At 40.4% G+C, this 20,786-nt stretch overlaps 2 protein-coding genes across 2 annotated transcripts; both read left to right on the top strand.

The window, feature by feature from the left end:
* The first annotated feature begins 3,320 nt into the window (after positions 1-3,320).
* On the top strand, positions 3,321-4,374 carry LOC131920878 (mas-related G-protein coupled receptor member B4-like). The gene has a single exon (XM_059275376.1). The coding sequence runs from the start codon at positions 3,328-3,330 to the stop codon at positions 4,372-4,374; it is 1,047 nt and encodes a 348-aa protein (XP_059131359.1). The 5' UTR covers positions 3,321-3,327.
* A 14,085-nt stretch (positions 4,375-18,459) lies between these two features.
* Positions 18,460-19,335, top strand: LOC131902348 (mas-related G-protein coupled receptor member B4-like). Its single transcript, XM_059253347.1, has one exon. The coding sequence runs from the start codon at positions 18,460-18,462 to the stop codon at positions 19,333-19,335; it is 876 nt and encodes a 291-aa protein (XP_059109330.1).
* The last annotated feature ends 1,451 nt before the right edge of the window (positions 19,336-20,786 follow it).

Here is a 20,786-nt window from a genome sequence, read left to right as displayed (position 1 = left end):
CTTCAGCGCCACTGCCTTCCACTGACTAGAAAAACACTGAGTACCAAAACCAGTAACAATGGGAGCTAAGGATGTGTGGATCCTATTTTGGCTTCCTGTTTCTGAAGCTGAAATACACATTGGTGAACAGTTGTACCCATCATGCCATGCTACTATCATCATCAAGCTCAGTGTGTTTGGGTTGGCTGTTTATCTAGTACCAACCAGTCTGACTATTTTCAGTTGTTGATGCCCTAAGAGGGTTCCCTGGATTAAAACCTTGTGCTCTTATGGGGTGATCAAGGTTCCAAAAATGAAATGATCTTGGTGAACACAACTGAGTTTGTTGGGTCATTTTCTTCAAATCCCTTGTGTGAGGTTAGTTTGTAAGGTCTTCTGGATGCTTTCCCTGGGTCTAGAGCTCTGTCTTGGCATCCTCAAATGATTTCCCCTACATAAAGGACCCTGTCTAGAATAAGAAGTTATCCAGAAGGATCCTGTGACGTAAAGCTTTCTATATGGATACTGTTCCGGCTAAGCTACTGGTAGCACTAGCCCTCATTCTGCACCCTTCATCAGTGTGGGAAAGAAAAGCTTTCTTTTTCACAAATAGCTCTGTGGCTTTAGGGGTGAGAAACAGAAGCCCAATAAGAATGGCTGTATGGGGAAGTGGAGTGGAAAGAAAGCTCTAAATGAAGCTACCTGCCCAACGACACTGCTCTCTTTTCCAGACTGTTTGATCCATGTACAGATCTCAAAGCTCTTCTCAGGGGTTGGGACACTATTTCCAATTGGAGGTGCTCTCTAGCTTCCTCTGCAGCACAGCCCATGCTCTTCATGCCAGAAACCTGTGCCTTTGCATGTAGGTACAACTCACAACCAGAATAACATTTACTCCAAATTTTCAACTACCCTTGAACTTATGGTTCACTTGCTCATTTGTTATAGTTCTTAACTCTGCCCTGTAACCCTGTAGAGAACAGGACACTGGTGATATAATAACAAACATAAACATGCTTGATGTCCTCCAAGGCTTCTCTGCCTTCTACTTTTCAAATTTTAAAATAAAGACTCAGCCCTTCTAGCATAAAAAGTGTGACTATTTGCACACAGGTCTTCATAAGAAGTTCCATTCCCTTCATGACTCTCATTCATTATTCCATTTTCCCCATTTGGTAGACCCCTTACACTGACTGAGGGCAGCTATGGCTTGTGCCAGCATCTCCCATATTCCTACACCAGAGAAGGAACCTCAGCCATAGAACAGAAAGACAGTTAGTTTCAGAATTCTGTCTCTTCCTGACACAGCATTAGATGCTTAGCAACTGAACTAGGACCACCAACTGCCCCAGTGTCACTAGAGGCATTAGTTTACAGAAAGACTGAGTAGTACAAATGGGATTTTAAGAAGGTTCTAGCACTGTGGGAGTTTGATGAATTACTTAATCTCTGCAAGCCTGTTTCCCCCTCCTTATAAACCTGTGCCAGACATTCCCACATAGCCAGGTGGTCTTGACTGTAGCTAGAGTTTTCCTGTCTGGCCCACAGTCAGGACAAATCTCCTTCACCTGTCAAGTCCCACAGCCACTCAGACCCGACCAAGTAAACACAGAGACTTATATTGGTTGCAAACTGTATGGCCATGGCAGGCTTCTTGCTAACTGTTCTTATAGCTTAAATTAATCCATTTCCATTAATCTATACCTTGCCATATGGCTGGTGGCTTACCGGCATCTTCACATGCTGTTTGTCATCGTGGCGGCTGGCAGTGTCTCTCTCAGCCTTCCACTTCCCAGCTTTATTCTCCTCCTTGTCCTGCCTATACTTCCTGCCTAGCCAATGGCCGATCAGAGCAACACATTTGACATACAGACCATCCCACAGCACTTCCCCTTTTCTTTCTTTTTTTTTCAAAAGGAAGGTTTTAACCTTAACAAAGTAAAATTACATATAATTTAGGAATTTGGGCGTAGCTTCTCTTACTACTTCCTGCTGGAGGGGGGCACTGTATCTTATGGGGACACAAAGAAAATTTTAGAATTATGGAATAGTCCTTGAGGTTGTAGCATCTGAACAAGTTGCCTTCAAACCATTCTGGATGTTGGATCATCTGGGCCATGGTGTCATCAGAGACCTTTCAGGGGGTCTTGGCTGGTCAAACCTGATGTATCTTAATCTGGCACAAATCCATAGCCTCTGGCATTCTGTGGGAACAAAAGCAGAGACTCTTTTCCAAAGCAACATATCCTTATATCCAAATTTTGAAGTGAAGGTATCTTTAAAATATACATATTGGTTTAACTCAACATCTTTTATGATCAAATGTTTTTCTGCAGTTAAAAATCCCAAAGACAACACAATCCAGATTCTCTGTGTAATATTCATCTTTACGTGGCTTAATTTTTATATTAATTTTACTGTCTCTTTAAAGACTTTATTTTTTAAAACTATGTATTTGTTTATATAACTGTATATATCACCTTTTTTGTCTCTTTCAAGCCTACATATATTTTACACACATTGTAAACTATTATATCTGAATCTGTCTTATTGTGAATCTATTGCTTTAAACTGCAGCAGCTGTGTCTGCTGGCTCTGCCCACCTCAGCTTCCAAACACGGTGGTGGTACCTTACCGGCAGCTCTGGGAGTTATCTTGGGTCTATGCTTTTATCCAAGCAGCATGTAGCCCAGAAACCTCTTTTTTTTATTTTGTACTAGGAAAGGCTAAATCCACCATGCAGCTTAATGTGCCACTTACAGAGGCCTCATTCCTGCCATACTGCAGGTCGAGTGCACATGCTAGGAACCTGCCAGTAGCTCAAACCAGCAGCTGCCGCTCATTTGAGAGAGACAATTAGGAACTGTTTTTAGCTCCATTTTAGAATCTTTTCTCAGGTTTTAGGTGGAAACTCTTGCCACCATGTTGGGCGCCATTTGTAGCTAGAGTTTTCCTGTCTGGCCCACTGTCAGGACAAATCTCTTTCACCTGCCAAGTCCCACAGCCACTCAGACCCAACCAAGTAAACACAGAGACTTATATTGGTTTCAAACTCTATGGCCATGGCAGGCTTCTTGCTAACTGTTCTTATAGCTTAAATTAATCCATTTCCATTAATCTATACCTTGCCACATGGCTCGTGGCTTACCGGCATCTTCACATGCTGTTTGTCATCGTGGCGGCAGCTGGCAGTGTCTCTCTCAGCCTTCCACTTCCCAGCTTTATTCTCCTCCTTGTCCCACCTATACTTCTTACCTAGCCAATGGCCAATCAGTGTTTTATTTATTGACCAATCAGAGCAACACATTTGACATACAGACCATCCCACAGCACTTGACAAAAAGTTTCATGTGTTCATATTTCAATTTACTTTGCAGGAACACCAGTGGAACATTCTCAAGCATGGGTCCATCCACCCCAGCCTGGAGCATTGACAACACAAGAATGAATGGAAGTTACTACACTGGAAACTTACACTGTGTCAACATGTACAAAATCTTCAGTATTCTTACTGTCATCATGGCTGTGGTTGGGCTGGCAGGAAATGCCATAGTACTGTGGCTTCTAGGCTTCCATGTGCACAAGAATGCCTTCTCTGTCTATGTCCTCAACCTTGCTGGGGCTGACTTCCTCTACCTTTGCACTCAGATTGTGTTTTTCCTGAGACAAATCCTTTTTCTGTTTCATAGCAGCTACTTTCATATTCCATTCTATCTCACCACTCTATCCATCATTGCTTACCTTGCAGGTTTATGTGTGATTGCAGCCATCAGTGTAGAGCGATGTCTGTCTGTTTTGTGTCCCATATGGTATCACTGCCGGAGACCAAGACACATGTCATCTGTCCTGTGTGCCCTGCTCTGGACCTTCTCTGTACTGTTAAGCCTCCTGTTATGGTTGGGTTGCAGTTCACTACTGAGACCTTATGGATATTCTTTCTGTGACACTGCTATTTTTACCGCTATTGTACTTATAATAGTAATATCTGTGGTTCCTTGTGGATCCAGCCTGGCCCTGTTGGTCAGGGTCTTCTGTGGCTCACAGAGGATTCCTGTGACCAGGTTGTGTATGACCATTGCACTCACAGTGCTGGTCTTCTTACTCTTTGGTCTGCCCTTTGGTATCTATTGGATACTTCTCATTTTGAATGAGATGTTACCTAGAGTTTTCTCTTGCAATAGTTATGCAATGACAGTTTTCCTATCCTGTGTTAACAGCTGTGCCAACCCCATCATTTACTTCCTTGTTGGCTCCATTAGGCATTGCAGGTTCCAGAGGCAGACTCTGAAGATTCTTCTGCAGAGAGCCATGCAGGACACTCCTGAGGAAGAACATGGAGAGAGGGGTTCTTCAGGAAATGCTAGACAGCAGGAAACATCCTTGTGTAGTAGTTGAGTGAGTCCTTGATCAGACACAGTTGCTTTGAGAATCACCTTGGCCTTTATCTGTGTGGGCCATTTTCATAACCTTGGTTAATTGGTTGAGAAAATAGTCATTTTCTAGAAATGGGGTGAAATGGGGCTTGTTAAATAAAACCTGACTGCAGCTCCCTAAAACTGCCTTATGTGGGCCTCACTACAGCCCCTTGTGATATAACCCTTCTAATCAAATCCCTTGAGGTCAGGGCAGCTCCATTATAGACAAACCCCTCCCTACAAAGAAGGCCCAAGGCAGTGCAGGGAAGGTCAGGGTTTCTTTGGTCATTGAACATGATAAAGATTAAATGAATACTGTACTTAATAGAAAAGTCCCTACTTTTACCATTTGTTTTCTAAATGTTAAGAGAAATAATTGAACTTTCCATAATTCCAGTTTCCTTCAATATCCTTGCATTTTAGAATATATGTATAATTTTAAACTGTTCCTTATATAAATTGCCTAGTAAACAAATATGCATCATGAAGACTGCCCATTCTAAATCTCCATTCACTCATTTGAGTCTAGAACTTCAAATATCTGCCATCTTTCGCACTGAAAGAATAAGATCAGGTTTTTTTTTTTGGTTTTTGTTTTTTTGTTTTGTTTTGTTTTGTTTGGTTTGGTTTTTCAAGACAGGGTTTCTCTGTGTAGCTTTGCGCCTTTCCTGGGACTCACTTGGTAGTCCAGGCTGGCCTTGAACTCACAGAGATCCGCCTGGCTCTGCCTCCCGAGTGCTGGGATTAAAGGCGTGCGCCACCACCACCCGGCAAGATCAGGTTTTATACATCAACATCTAAGCATACTTGATGATGGAGAGAGACTGTCTCCAGTTTCTCTATTTCCCAATGCCTTGGTTAGCATTCCATGGTCATGGCTTCCCTCCTCTTCCCTTGTCTTTGCCCTGATTCTCTCTCTGTAACTGACTGACCCCTCATGAAAAAATATTACATGAGTGTCATTGAACTGATTTCCTCTTAAATTTAACCTCTGTCATATTTACATTATTCCCAAAAGTGCATAGCATCCATAATTTTAATTATGAGTGTTTACATTTTCCTTATAAATTGAGTCTGAGTATTGAAGCTTGGTAGGAATGTTTATTGCTTCCTTCACTTGGTAGTTGGTATAGAATTTTCTGGAACCATGGAAGTCATACCACAGGAAAGAGATCAGCTCAAGCTCAAATCATCTGAGTCCTTTGTCCTAAATGTGAAGTGTCTTCAGGAATACCAGCCTACCCTAAACCACTAAGAAATGACCAATGTTTACATCTATAATCCATATTGCTTTGGGAGTCACGGGGACTATCCTGACCAACTACTCAAAAGGAGGTGTCTCATGCCTGGAAGTGCTTTTGTGGGTTTATTGTCAGCCCAAGTGGCTTAACTTCCTTTAAGATGTATGTGTATGAATATACATATATGTGTGTGTGTATATATATATATATATAAAATGTTTGTATACATGCATATGTGTGTATACATGTATATGTGTACATGAATATATGTATAAACATATATACATGTATACATGTATATATGTGTTTATATATGTGTACATATATATGTACATGAATATATGTATAAACACATATACATATATTCATGTGTGTGTATAATTTCAAGGAAAGATAAAATAATACAATTTCTTAAGGCCTTAACAAACAACCTTCATATTATTTGTCCCTTGTGCCTCCTCTTCCTTCTTTATTGAATTTCCACCCTCCACCCCAATAAGATCCCCTCTCCATTATTCCATATCCCACCTCACATCATCTCTATCCTGCTATTGCCTCTCAAGCCCCCAACATGTGATCTTTTTATAATTTTCTGGTTTGTGGTTATTCCATGTTGTGTATGCACTTCTAAGAATTTGGCCTAGGAGCTACAGATAAGAAAGACTGTGTGGCATTTGTCTTTGTGGACAGGAGTCCATTCGCAAAACAATTAAGCCAAACAATTGATAAGTGAATCTTCATAAAACTAAAAATCTTCTGCACAACTAAGAAAGCAATTAGCTAGGTAAAGAAGAAACTCACAGGAGAGAATCTTTGCCAGTTACACACCAGATGGAGGATTAACATTGATAATATATAAAGAATTTCAAAAATGAAGTTCCAAGAACCAAATTATCATCTGAAAAATGGACTGAGACCTAAACAGAGAGTTCTTAAGAGAATAAATAAAAATTGCTGGTAAATCTTGAATGTCTTCATCAACCTAAAAATGAGAAGAATGCAAACTAAAACAACTTTGATATTTCATGTTGCCCCATCAACACCAACAACAACAAAACAAAAATGAACAAAAAATGTTATCTAGGTTGTGGAGAAAGCAGACCTCTCTCTCATTCATTCTTGTAGAAATGTGAACTGGTGTAGCCACTCTGGAAAACAGGATGGAGAATCTTCAAAGACTTAAAATGTATCTACCATATGCCCAGCTATACTACTCAATGGCATATGACCAAAGAACTTAACATCCTAGTCCACAGATACTTGTTCACCATTGTTCATTGATGCCTTCTTCACAGAAGCCTGGAAATAGAAACAGCCCAGTCTTCCACTGGAGGAATGGACAATAAAAATGTGCTACATATACACAATGGAATGCTATGCAGCCTTTTATGTAGATAAAATGTTAAACCTAGAAAATGTTACTCCAGTGAGGTAACATATTCTATGAAATAATATTTCATTCTTAAATGCTACTGAATTTGATAATTTAAAGTATAATTAAGAAAAGGTGATAGGCGCAGATTAAACAAATGCATAGTTCAATAAATTTGCTTGGATAAATATAACTACTTGACTCAAAACCCAATCAAGACACAAAATACTTCCTTGCTTCTGTGAGTTCCTTCTGTTCCTCCAGTCATAACTCTGCCTTGGAGGTCAGTACTGTCCATATTTGCAATTTAACGTAAAACTGAGAGTGCAAACTAAAAGACTATATTGTCATGTTGTGTGATGTGTGACTTTTTCCGTGGTACAGTTTTGACTTCTTTGTCAAAAATTATATGTTCATAGGTGTGTGGATTAATGTCAGGGTTTTCAATTTGATTCCATTGGTCCACATGTCAGTTTTTATGCCAGTACCAAGCTGTTTTTATTACTATAGCTCTACATTAGAGCTTGAGGTCAGGGATCATGATGCCTCCAGAAGTTGCTTTATTATACAGGATTCTTTTAGCTATCCTAGGTTTTTTGTTTTTCCATATAAAGTTAAGTATTGTTCTTTCCAAGCCTGTGAAGAATTGTGTTGAGATTTTGATGGGGATTGCATTGAGTCTGTAGATTGTTTTTGGTAAGATTGCCATTTTTACTATGTTGATTCTACCTATCCATGAGGATGGAAGATCTTTCCATTTTCTGATATTTTCTTCAATTTCTTTCTTTAGAGACTTAAAATTCTTATCATACAGGTCTTTCACTTGCTTAGTCATAGTTATCTGAAGGTATTTCTTATTATTTGTGGCTATTGTAAAGGGTGATGTTTGTCTGATTTCTTTCACAGCCCATTTATCATTTGTATACTACAGGTTTTTTTTATTTTTAGTTAATCTTGTATCCTGCCACCTTACTGAAGCAGTTTATCAGCTGTAGGACTTCCATAGTAGACAATAAGACAAAAACGACAGCATACAGAATGGGAAAAGATCTTCACCAACCCCACATCTGACAAAGGGCTGATCTCCAAAATATATAAAGAACTCAAAAAGCTAGACTTCAAAATACTGAACAATCCAATTAAAAAATGGGCTACAGAGCTTAACAGAGAATTCTCAACAGAAGAATCTCAAATGGCTGAGGCATTTAAGGAATTGCTCAACATCCTTAGTCATCAGGGAAGTGCAATTCAAAACAACTCTGAGATATCACCTTACACCTAACAGAATGGCGAAGATCAAAAACACTGAAGACAGCTTATGTTGGAGAGGATGTGGAGCAAGGGGAACACCCCTCCACTGTTGGTAGGAATGCAAACATGTACAGCCACATTGGAAATCAGTATGGCAGTTTCTCAGAAAATTGGGAATAAGTCTTCCTCAAGACCCAGCTATATACCCAAGGAATGCCCAATCTAACCACAAGTACATATGCTCAACTATGTTCATATCAGCATTATTTATAATAGCAAGAACCTGGAAACAACCTAGATGACCTTCAACTGAAGAATGGAAAAAGGAAATGTGGCACATATACACAATGGATTACTACTCAGCAGTAAAAAACAATCATATCATGAAAATTGCAGGCAAATGGATGGAACTAGAAAATATCATCTTGAGTGAGGTAACCCAGACTCAGAAGGACACACACAGTATGTACTCACTCATAAATGGATACAAGATGTGAGGGAAGAGATGGCCAGACTGCAACCTACAACTCCAGAGAGGCTAGCTAACAAGAAAAGACCCTAGGAGGGACACATGGATGACCCTTTGAAGAAGTGGATGAGATCTATAGGAGTGGGCTGGGTGTGTGTGGGAGTGTGGCAGAGGGCCAGGAGTGGGGATGAAAACATAGGGAAATGGGAGGGTCAAGCTGGAACAGGGACAGAGTGGGAGGGCAGAGAGGAAGATATCATGATAGATGAGGATAATATGGGAATAGGAAGAGGCAGGGTGCTGGGGAGGCCCTCAGGAATCCACAAAGTTGACCCCACCTTGGTCTGCTAGCAGTGGTCCAGAGGATGCCTGGACTGGTCCACTCCGGTGACTGGTCTAGCAAATAACCTAGCTGTCATCATAGAGCCTTTGTCCAGTGACTAATGGGGGCAGATGCAGAGATCCACAACCAGGCACCAGGCTGAGTTCCAGGAATCCAATTGATGAGAGAGAGGAGGGATTCTGTAGATGAGGGATACCAAGATCATGATGAGAGGATGTGTAGAGATGATGGGCCATACTAGTGGAAGCCCATGAACTGTGGACTGGTGGCTGTGGAGCCCCCATGGGACTGGACTAAGCCCTCTGAATGCAGAAGATGAGTTTGTCTTGAACTGTTTGGGGAGCACCCAGGCAACAAAATCGGGATCTGTCCCTGGTGCATGGGCAGCCTTCTAGGAATCCAGGGCCTATGGTGTGATACCTTGAACAGCCTTGGTGCAGTGGGAAGGAGCTTGGACCTGCCTAGGCTCAGTGTGCCGGGCTCTGCTGACTCCTCATGGGAGACCTCAATTTGGGGGATGTGAGGATGTGGAGTGGCTTGGGAGAGAGGGCTAGGGGGTGCGAGGAGAGAGGAGGGGAGATCTGTGGGTGGTATGTGGAGTGAGTAGAAAATTTATTAATAAAAAAATGAAAAAATGAATATATTTATTTATTTATTTTTGTAAATATATTACATATATATTTATATTTATTTATTTAAGGATGTGACTATGGTAGTGGGTTTCCATGTGCATTTTTGAGAGGTGTTTAATGTTAGGTACACTTCTCAGTGCCCCCTTCTCTACACCAACCTCACATCTTCTATCCAATTCAAACTTTTGTCCCATTATTCTCCTTCCCTCTTAATAATACCTGCTCTTGAATTCTCCTGCCCCATACCTGCACAGCCCCTCATCAGTTTCCTGAAAACTAAAACAAAGTGGTAAAGTAATAGATAATGTATTAGTATACCCTCTACCTACCCTGTAGTTATGTGAACCCCCACACTGATATAATACATTAACAGAAAGGGTACTTGATGTTAGTGAAACAAAATTACCTATACTGCAGATCCCACTGAGACTGCATCATTTTGAACATCTCAAGTGTTGCAGGGTTCTGGGCATGACCAAGGCTGCATGTTGGAGCATGTGCAAAGGAAAGATCCAGTCTCCACACAGGAAGCAATGAGACCCAAGTAAGGCCAGGCATGCTCCTTTTATGACAACTCTCAAACACCACTATAGATCACATGTGAACCCAGAACCAAGTCCCCTAAGGGCCAGCCATTAGGATTCACCCCTTAAATGCCCCACAGATCCTTCCAAAGCTATCATCCTTGCTGAACAAGTGTCCACTACATGGTGGACACAGTTAATCCACATAGAAAGCACAGTATTTTCCCCACAGTCTACAATGTACTTTCCCTCTTGTCTTCCAAATGAAATAACATATTTAAAAAAAAACTGGAAATGAACCAAAGGTGCCTGTGATTAGAAGAATGTAAAGTTAAATCATAGAAGAAAATACTTAAAATTCAGAACATTTACACTCTGAGAACATAAAGATTAACAAATTTAATGAAGTAGGTTGTATGAACTGGTACACATGCTGAAATTGGCTTTTCACAAGATGGGTGGCCCAACACATTTTTTTATACTGATGAAATAAAATAAAAATAACATTTCTGTTCAGAGGTGCTAGTGTTAATCCAAAAGATGGGAGGAGAAAGACCAGTAACCCAAATCATTCTGGCCAAAAAAATTAAAAACAGCAATTCATTAAAGCAAGGATTTTGATTCATGTACATGAGCTACTGCCCCCTAAGATGGGCTCCAGATTTCAGCATTGGATATGAGGAAGACATTGCTTCTATACATATCATGTGTAAGGGATTTTCAAATGGGGGAAATAGGCAGGATTACAGGATCAAAACATAGCATGTGGTCGAAATAAGGTAATCACAACAGGTAGTTATAACAAGGTATTCATTGGTGATCATATAACCTTTTGAAACAAAGGTAGAGTTGAGAGATTGTAGATGTAAACAACCATCTTATTAAATAAGAAACACAGGACCAATGCAAAGAAGAAAGCCAAGAGATCAGAGCTAACAGCCTTACCCGTCTGCTGCAGCTAGCCTCTTCAGCCAAGAGAGACCCACTTCCTGAGTGTTTGTCTTTATATAGACTTTCTGTTCTGCCTTCTCATTGGTTGTAAACCCAACCACATGACCGCTTCCTCACTGCCTGTTTGTACAGAACTCCAGATCATCTATGGTTGGTATTGAGATTAAAGGCCTGTGTCTCCAATGCTGGCTGAATCCTTGACAACACAGAGATCTACCTAGCTCTGCCTACCAAGTGCTGGGATTAAAGGCATGCACCACAAATGCCCAGCTCTGCTATGGCTTGCTATTATCTCTAACCCCCAGGCAACTTTATATATTAACATACATATAAAATCACATTTCAGTACAAATAAATTATCACCATAAGAGATGGTTATAAACAATGTTTTGAAACAGAGACATGATTACTATTCCTGGAACAGGCAGTACAGAACCATTTCTACTTATGGTTACAGATGAGACATAAGCCAATCACTATAAACCAGAGTTTTAACCATAAACAGGACTGAACCTAGTTTGTTTTTACTATCAGTTGGCCTAGAAGATTAAGACAGAGGCAGGTAGATTCTTCACTACTAATAAATGTGTGAAGATCAGTGAGAGTTGGAATTTAGGATACCTGCAGAGGATTCAGAAGGACTGTCAGCTTGAATGTCCCTGGGAAGAACACCACAATGAGTGCATTACTGCTGTGGAAGAAGTACCAAGAGTGGCATACCATCACCATGCAGAGCCATGCAAGTCTGCATGGTCTGCTTATGCTTCAATTATACAGTCACCAAACCAAAGCATGCACTTTTGATGTTGCTAGCTGTGGTGGGGATTGTCCCTTAATGGAGAGAACAAAAATATTTACAGGTAGGTAGATCAGTTGGGATGGGATGGTAGAGGCTGATATGTGAGGCATGATATTATTTTTCAGTTATGTACTCACACAACACAAGCTGATACTACTTGATGTTGCAACCTATTATTGAAGTTGGTCAATAAATTAGGGAAGAGTAATTATTTTTACATAAGTAGACATAAAAGGATGGGATAGGAGAGGCTGAAGAGAGAGAGGAAATGGGGAAGATGCCAAGAAACATCTTAGTGGGAATATGGACTCAAAGGTTTTCAGTGTGTAACTTGTTCCCTGTATACTTACTGGAAGTCACAAGGTCTGCTCAAGATTTTCATAAGCCTCACCTGGGTCAGAAACATTTACTCAGCTCCTAAATGCAAATCCCAATTCCAGAACAAGGAAGCAGAGTCTAGAACCAATCTGTGAAAGGGCCTTCTTGAGCCTTGGTCAGCTCTTCACCTCTAGACCTGAAGATGGAAGAAAGGTAAGGGTATATTGCAACAATGTTCAGAGAGTTACTGTCTTGGAGTTTTCTCTAGATCCATATTCCTGTGTTGCTACCACAAAACATAGCATGCAGGGTCCCAAGGTTTCTCCTGGGAAGGAATGAGACAGAAGCTTCCTTTTGAAGCAGAGAGATGGACTGGCTTAAACAGACTTTTCTTACTTTTGTCAAAATCATTCATATTCATGTCTGTTATTTCTTTAAGGAGAAAGGGAATGTGAATAGTTTGTTTCCCAGGGCAAAACCCTGACAATAGGCTCATTGTTTGTTGTTTCTCAAAGCTGATCTGTAAAGTTTGTATGTTGCGTTCAGGAAGAAACAGATGGATAGAATTTGAATAACTGAAGAATAGCACAGGAAATGTTCATTTACAAAGACCACAGATTGTAGGGACAGAGGAGATGAATAAAGAATAATGATAAAGCAAGAGGGTGAAGGAAGATGTCCACTCCTTGGCTCCAATAATCAGCAGAAAGAATTGGTACTGGAGTATGAGAGAGATGAGGGAGGGGGGAAGAGAGGTCAGTAGTAAGAGGGATAACTAAGTGCACAGAGAAGCACTGCTAATGTCAATAACAGGAGATGGGTAGAAAATACAATGCTAACATCTTGCTTTTTGCTCTCTTGTGTCCTTGAACTGTCACCAACAGCTTCAAATAGAAAGAAACTTAGAGAAAAGGACAGCTCTTGAGGTGAGATAAGGCACTTCCGTGAAATGTCAGAAAGCAGAGAGAAAGATGGAAAGAAAAACTTCCTTGCTTGCAAGTCTTCTTCCACTGTGAGATTTCTAGATTTAACTGTCATTAGATCATTTCTCCCCCATCCCTATCAGAATTATTTTGTCTTGTTTGCATTGTATTCTAGTGCTGCTTTTGTTGGGGAGACTCACCAATTTTTGATCAAAGTAACAAGATTAGACTGAAATGTGTGCAGAGAAATATATTTCTTATTTTTGATAGCATGAGAGTGGCTACTCAAATACAGAATTGTAGAAAATACCTTTCAAAAAAGTTATTATGAGTGGGTTTGCAGCTGCACCTAGCCAGACACAAGAACTACAGTATTGCTATTCTTCAGACCTAAAGGGGCAGTAGCATGCTGTGGTCAAGGACTTTCAACCACATCAACAAGTCAGTGCAGGGAAGACACACAGAGGAGCAAGTGTCTTGTTCCTATAAAATCCTGACACAGCCTTGTTGCATTTCACCACTCATGTCTGAATCTCCATTTTCTGGTAATGTTTTTGTTATCTAATCCAGAAAGTATGAAAATGGGGATCCCTTTTAATTAAAAACTCAGCTAATTCATTAAGAGAAAAATTAATTGACTTGGCCTCTCTGGCAGTCTATAAAGGTCTTGAAGGTCTCTCAAGCATGGGATCATAGAAAGATTTTTGGTATCTTCTCAAAAATAGGGGAAAGTGGAGCAGAGAACAGAGAAAAACAACAGAAGAGATGCAGAGAGAAAAACTCAAGGTTATGATATTAATGTGATTCAGGAAACCACTTTTGTATATTTAACCATGCTTTCCCAAGGGATAACATCACAACAAATATTTTTAAGGAAAGCATGTCCAGGGGTTATAGGTAAACACTACCATCACCACTTTTATGCTGATTTCCACCACCTCCCTTCTCAGCCCCATTTGACTTCTCTCCTGCTGTTTCACAAGTTTTTTAGCTAGGGATTTTATTTATCCACAATTGTGGCTGCTATCCTGCTTATAGAGAGAGTAATTCTCCTGTGCTTTTCCATTATTCATTTCTAATAGGCACAGAGTGTTCTAGTGTACACAATTTGTCAAAGCGGGTAATCCTTTCCTAGTAGATGGATTAGTTTAGGAATTAACTGTGGTATAAGCATGATAACATGAATTCCTACCTCCAGAGTAATCCAGGTCTGGCAGAGCATACCCAAAACTCCAGTGCTGGGGATGCAGAGACCAGAGGATCCTTGGAGTTTACTGATCTGCTGTTGAGTCTATGAGTTCCATGTTCAGTAAGAAACCCTGTCTCAAAATGTGAGGTAGTGATCTACTGAAGAAAAACTTGACATCTGCCTGTAACTGCTACAAATACTAGCTACACACACACACACACACACACACACACACACACACACACACACACACACACACGGAGAGAGAGAGAGAGAGAGAGAGAGAGAGAGAGAGAGAGAGAGAGAGAGAGAGAGAGAGAGAGAGAGAGACTGTACTGTTAGTGATGTTAGTGAGGCATTTTTTCTGGATTGACAAACATATTAGCAGAGATGAGTATAATTACTCATCCTTCTATGCTACAATTCCATCCTCTGAAAACTGGTTAAAAAAACAAAAATTCATTCTTACATCACATGCTCTAGTGGGGATTCAAGGTGACAATATAGGTAAGCTTTTAAAGAATGAATTCATTTAGTTTACATATGAGCTCATCCTTCCTGTTACTATACTAACTAGAGTCTAGTTGCAACTGCCTATCCATCACTATTAGAATTTCAATTGCTGCACCTTCTCAGCTTCTCTTCAGTCTGCACAGAAAGCTTTTGTCATCAGAGAAAACTCATTATCTTCTTCCACCTTCTAGAAGAAATCATGGAGAAAGCTCATGTTATGTTAGGTTTTTCTTTCTCATTTAATGCACTCCACTTAGCAGTCATCTATTAAACACGCCTATGTTTCAGGTCCCTCTCTGCAGCAGCAATTAGACCTCACCTCCCGTTCCTTACTCCGCCTTCCTCTCCTAAGCAATCATGTCAGAACCACATCCATCACCAGGCTGTGCACATAAGTGTGTCTTTCTGCTTAACTAAGCTGTGTTGGGTCTTTACCTCAATGTCCTGCCCATGATCAGTGTCAATGATTTGTCCATGCATGAATAATTGTGAATATACTCAGGGTTGTTGACAAAAAGAGTTAGAAATGTTGAGTATTTCTTTATCACTTTGTTAGAGCTGCTCAGTGACTTTTGTTGCATTTGCCTTTTTAATTTATACATGATTCATCATCTAATGTTTTAAAGATTTGCATGTGTGCATTCATTTGAATAAACAATGTCGACATCTCACACTGTCTGAGGATGAGAATATAAATACATCCCATCTTCACTGTCTGATACACTAAGATACTTCTAGGATATATGGTTTTTAAATAAAGGTATTTTTATCCTTTAAAATTTAAATTGGATGTTTTTCTTTCTCTTGATTTTTTGCTTTTATGAAGATGTCAAGCACAATGCTGAATATAACAGGTCAAGAGGTCATGCTTGTTTCATATTTGTTAAACAATATTGTGTTTGCCCAATTCAGAGAGCTGTTGGCTATCACTTTGTGCTATATTGCTTTTATCATGTTAGGATATACTATTTCTTTTTCAAGTTTCTTCACAGATTGTCACCCTGGGTGGCATTAAGTTTTCTTCCTTCATTTGCTACGTACTTGGAAATGATCAATATTGGTTCATATTATGCTCTTTATTACATTATTTTTTTTATTTAGCCATGTTTAACCACCGTTGCATCTTGGAATAACATTGACTAAATCACTGTGAATACCATTTATGTATGTGATTATCATTTTTTCAATTTCATACATGTAACAATTCATTGTGATCGTATTCACCCTCTGTTACCTTCTCTCAGCCCTGAACAATCCTGTTGATCTTCTTCCTCTCAATCAGTCTTTTTTTCTACTTTCATCTCATTTTAAAAATGTATTTACTTATTATGTAGGCAGTGTTCTGCCTGCATGTATGCTTGCATGCCAGAAAATGACACCTGGTCTCATTACAGATGGTTGTTAGTCACCATGTGGTTGCTGGGAATTGAACTCAGGATCTATGGAAGAGCAGCCTGTGCTCTAAACTGCTGAGCCATCATTCCAACCCTCCTGTCATTTTTTTAATGATACGCTGACAGTTCAATCTTTATGTCATTGTATTTTATTTTATTGTTTCTTTTGGAGACCACACCTCATCTTTTTTATTTAACATAATCTCTTTATTCTGTCTTTGGGAATATCTTATCATGCACCCTAATTCACTCAATGTGTTTGGGTCAGCTGCTTACCTAGTACCAGTCTATTTTAAGCTGTTGATGCCCTAAGATGGTTTCCTGGATTAAAACCATGTGCTCCTGTGGAGTGATCAAGGCTCCAAGAATGAATGGTATGATCTTGGTGAACACAACTGAGTTTATTGGATGATTTTCATCAAAGTCCTAGTGTGAAGTTAGCTTGTAAGGTCTTCTGGGGGCTTTCTCTGAGCCTGGACCTCTGCCTCAATATTCTCAGATGGTTTCTCCTTTATGAAGGCCTCTGTCTAGAATAAGAAGTTATCCAGAAGGATCCTGTGATGTGAGGCTTTCTATGTGGGTACTGTTCAGGCTAAGCTTCTGCAAGCACCAGAAGAGCTCTCATTCTGCACCTTTGGCCAGTGTGGGAAAGAAAAGCTGTCTTAGCTACGGAATCAGTCTAGACTCTGTGCATACAGGAGACAGTGGTGTAGCTGGGTCTGTTTGAGGGGCCCATGGCAGTGTGATCAGGAAATGTGCCTGGCGTATGAACTGGTATTCTGGATTCCATTTCCTATGGTCTGACACCATGCTCACCCTTGAGGCAGGGGGGAGGGACTGGGTCCTGCCTCAGCTAAATGTACCAGGCTTTATTGTCCCCCCATAAGAGAACTTATCTTTTTGGAGGATGGAATGAGGGGTGGTATGGCTGAGAGGCGTTCAATGAGGGTAGGGGAGGAGCAAAAGGAGGAATTAAAGGTGGATCTGTGGTTGGTATGTAAAATGAATATAAAATTAAGAAAAGAAAGGCTTTCTTTTCTTCAAATGTCTCTGTAGCTTTAGGGGTGAAAAATAGAAGCCTATTAAGGATGTCTGTATGGAGAAGTGGAGTGGAAAGAAAGCTCTGAATGAGGCTATACCTCCCAGCTATGCTGCTCTGTTTTCCAGACTGTTTCCAGCCGTGTATAGATCTAAAAGCTCTTCTCAGGGGTGAGAACACTATTCCCAAATGGAGGCGCTCTCTAGCTTCCTCTGCAGCACAGCCCACGCTTTTTTTTTTTTTTTTGGTTTTTCAAGACAGGATTTCTCTGTGTAGCTTTGCGCCTTTCTTGGATCTCGTTCTGTAGACCAGGCTGGCCTCGAACTCACAGAGATCCGCCTGCCTCTGCCTCCTGAGTGCTGGGATTAAAGGCGGGCGCCACCACCACCAGGCTTAGCCCATGCTTTTCATGCCAGAGATTTGTGCTATGCATGTAGGTACTAGTCACAACCAGAACCACATTTACTCCAAATTTTCAACTACCCTTGAACTTGCTCATTTGTTATAGTTCTTAACTCTCCCCGGTAACCCTGTAGAGAACTGGACACTAGTGACATAATCACACACAGAAAAGTGCTTGATGTCCTCCAAGGCTTCTCTGACTTCTAGTTTTAAAATTTTAAAATGAAGACTCAGCCCTTCTAGCTTAAGAGGTGTGACTTTTCCTACACAGGTCTTCATAAGTCACATTCCCTTCATGACTCTCATTCATGATTCCACTTTCCCTTTTTGGTAGACCACTTACAGTGACTAAGGGCAGCTATGGCTTGTGCCAACATCTTCCATATTCCTACACCAGAGAAGGAACCTCAGCCCTGGAACAAGAAGAAAGTTAGTTTCAGAATTCTGTCTCTTCCTGAGACAGCATAAGATGCTTAGCAACTGGACTGGGACCATCAGCTGCCCCAAATCCCTAAAGGCAGTGGTCTGCAGATAGACTGAACAGTACAAACTGGATTTAAAGAAGTTTCTAGCACTGTATGGTTTGATCCCCTCCTTATGAACCTGTGCCAGACATTCCCACATAGCCAGGTGGTCTTGACAGAAAGTTTCATGTATTCATATCTCAATTTACTTTACAGGAACATCAATGGAACATTCTCAAGCATGGGTCCATCCACCCTAGCCTGGAGCACTGACAACATAACAACAAATGGAAGTTACTACACTGAAAGCTTACACTGTGTCACCATGGATAAAATCATCAATATTCTTACTGTCATCATTGCCATGGTTGGGCTAGCGGGAAATGCCATAGTGCTGCGGATTCAGGCCTCCCACATGCAAGAGAATGAATTCTCTGTATATATCTTCAACCTTGCTGGGGCTGACTTACTCTACCTTTGCTTTCAGGCAATGTATGCCCTGAAGCATATCCTTCTTCTGTTTCATACCTCCTACTTCAATATTCCCATATTTCTCATCAATGTATTAATCTTTGCTTACCTTGCAGGTTTATGTATGATTGCAGTCATCAGTGTTGAGCATTGTCTGTCAGTTTTGTGGCCCATCTCATACCAGTGCCAATGCCCAAGACACATGTCATCTGTACTGTGTGCACTGCTCTGGGCCTTCTCTCTACTGTTAAGCCTCCTGTCTGGGGATGGTTGTGGCTTACTACTTAGTTATTATGACCATTCTTTCTGTAGGACTTATAATTTTATCACTGCTGCATTTATATTAGTATTATCTGTGGTTTCTTGTGGATCTAGCCTAGTCCTGTTGGTCAGGATCTTCTGTGGCTCACAGAGGATTCCTGTGACCAGGTTGTATGTGACCATTGCACTCACAGTGCTGGTCTTCTTACTCTTTGGTCTTCCCTTTGGTATTAATTGGTTCCTCTTAGATTGGATTATGGAGTTGCAGAGAGTTTTCCCTTGCAATGTTTATGCAATTACAGCTTTCCTGTCCTGTGTTAACAGCTGTGCCAAGCCCATCATTTACTTCCTTGTTGACTCCATTAGGCCTTGCACGTTCCAGTAGCAGACTCCAAAGATTCATATGCAGAGAGTCATGGAGGATACTCCTGAGAAGAAGGTAGAGGCAGGGCTTCTTCTTCTTCAGGAAATCATTGATAACAGGAAACAGTCTGATGTAGTAGTTGAGTGAGTCCTTGATCAGACACAGTTGTTTATAATATCCCCTTGGCCTTTATCTGTGTGGGCCATTTTCACAACATTGTTCAACTGATTGAGAAAATAGTCATTTTGTAGGAAATGGGTGAAATGGGGCTTGTTGAACAGAAACTGACTGCAATACCATAAGCTGCCTTATGTGGGCCTCACTGTATCCCTATGTGATGTAAACTTTTTAATCAAATCACTTGAGGCCAGGAAAACTCTCACTATAGACAAACCCTCCAAAGGAAGCCCACGGCAGCACAGGGAAGGTCAGGGTTTCTGAACTTGATAAAGATTAAATGAATACTATATTTAATAGAAATGTCCCTATTTTTTACAATTTGTTTTCTAAACATTGAGATAAAGTAATTGAAATTTCCACAATTCCTGTTTCCTTCAACAGCCTCACATTTTAGAATATATGTATGATTTAAAAATGTTTCTTATATAAATTGCTTAGAAAATGAATATGCATCTTTCAGACTTCATATTCTAAATCTCCATTCACCCATTTGAGTCTTGAATTTCAAGTATCTGCCATCTTCAGCATTGAAAGAATAAGGTCAGGTTTTTTACATCAACATCCAAGCACACTTGAAGGTAGAGAAAGACCATCTCCAGTTTCTCCCTTTCCCAATGACTTGGTTAGCATTTCATTGTCATGTCTTCCCTCTTCCTCCCTTGTCTTTGCCCTGACTCTCTCTCTCTCTCTCTCTCTCTCTCTCTCTCTCTCTCTCTCTCTCTCTCTGACTCTCTGACCCCTCATGAAAAAACTCCAATGAGTGTCATTGAACTGATTTCCCCTGGAATTAAATTTCTGTCAGATTTACATTATTTCCAGGAGTGCATAGCATCCATAACTTAATTATGAAGGTTTACATTTTCTTTTTAAAATGATTCATGAGTATTGAAGCTTGGTAGAATTGTTTAATTGTTCCCGTCCTTTGGCAGTTTGTATAGTATATTCTGGAATCCTGGAAGCCATACTGCAGGGAAGAGGTCAGCTCAAGCTCAAATCATCTGAGTCCTTTGTCCTAAATATGAAGTATCTTCAGCAATAGAGGCCTATCCTCAACCGCTAAGAAGTGACCAATGGTTACATCTATAAACTATATTGTTTTGGGAGTCAGAAGGACTACCCTGACCAACCATACAAAAAGAGGTTTCTCATGACTAGAACTGGTTCTGTGGGGAATATTATCAGCCCAAATGGCTTAACTTCCTTTAAGATGTTTGTATGAATATATATAGAGAGATAGATACATAGATAGATAGATAGATAGATAGATAGATAGATAGATAGATGATAGGGAG

The sequence above is a fragment of the Peromyscus eremicus genome, chromosome 1 (genome assembly GCF_949786415.1).
Source record: "Peromyscus eremicus chromosome 1, PerEre_H2_v1, whole genome shotgun sequence".
Lineage (NCBI taxonomy): Eukaryota > Metazoa > Chordata > Mammalia > Rodentia > Cricetidae > Peromyscus > Peromyscus eremicus.
The sequence above is the reverse complement of the archived record's forward strand: the minus strand, read 5'-3'. Positions and strand labels throughout refer to the sequence as shown.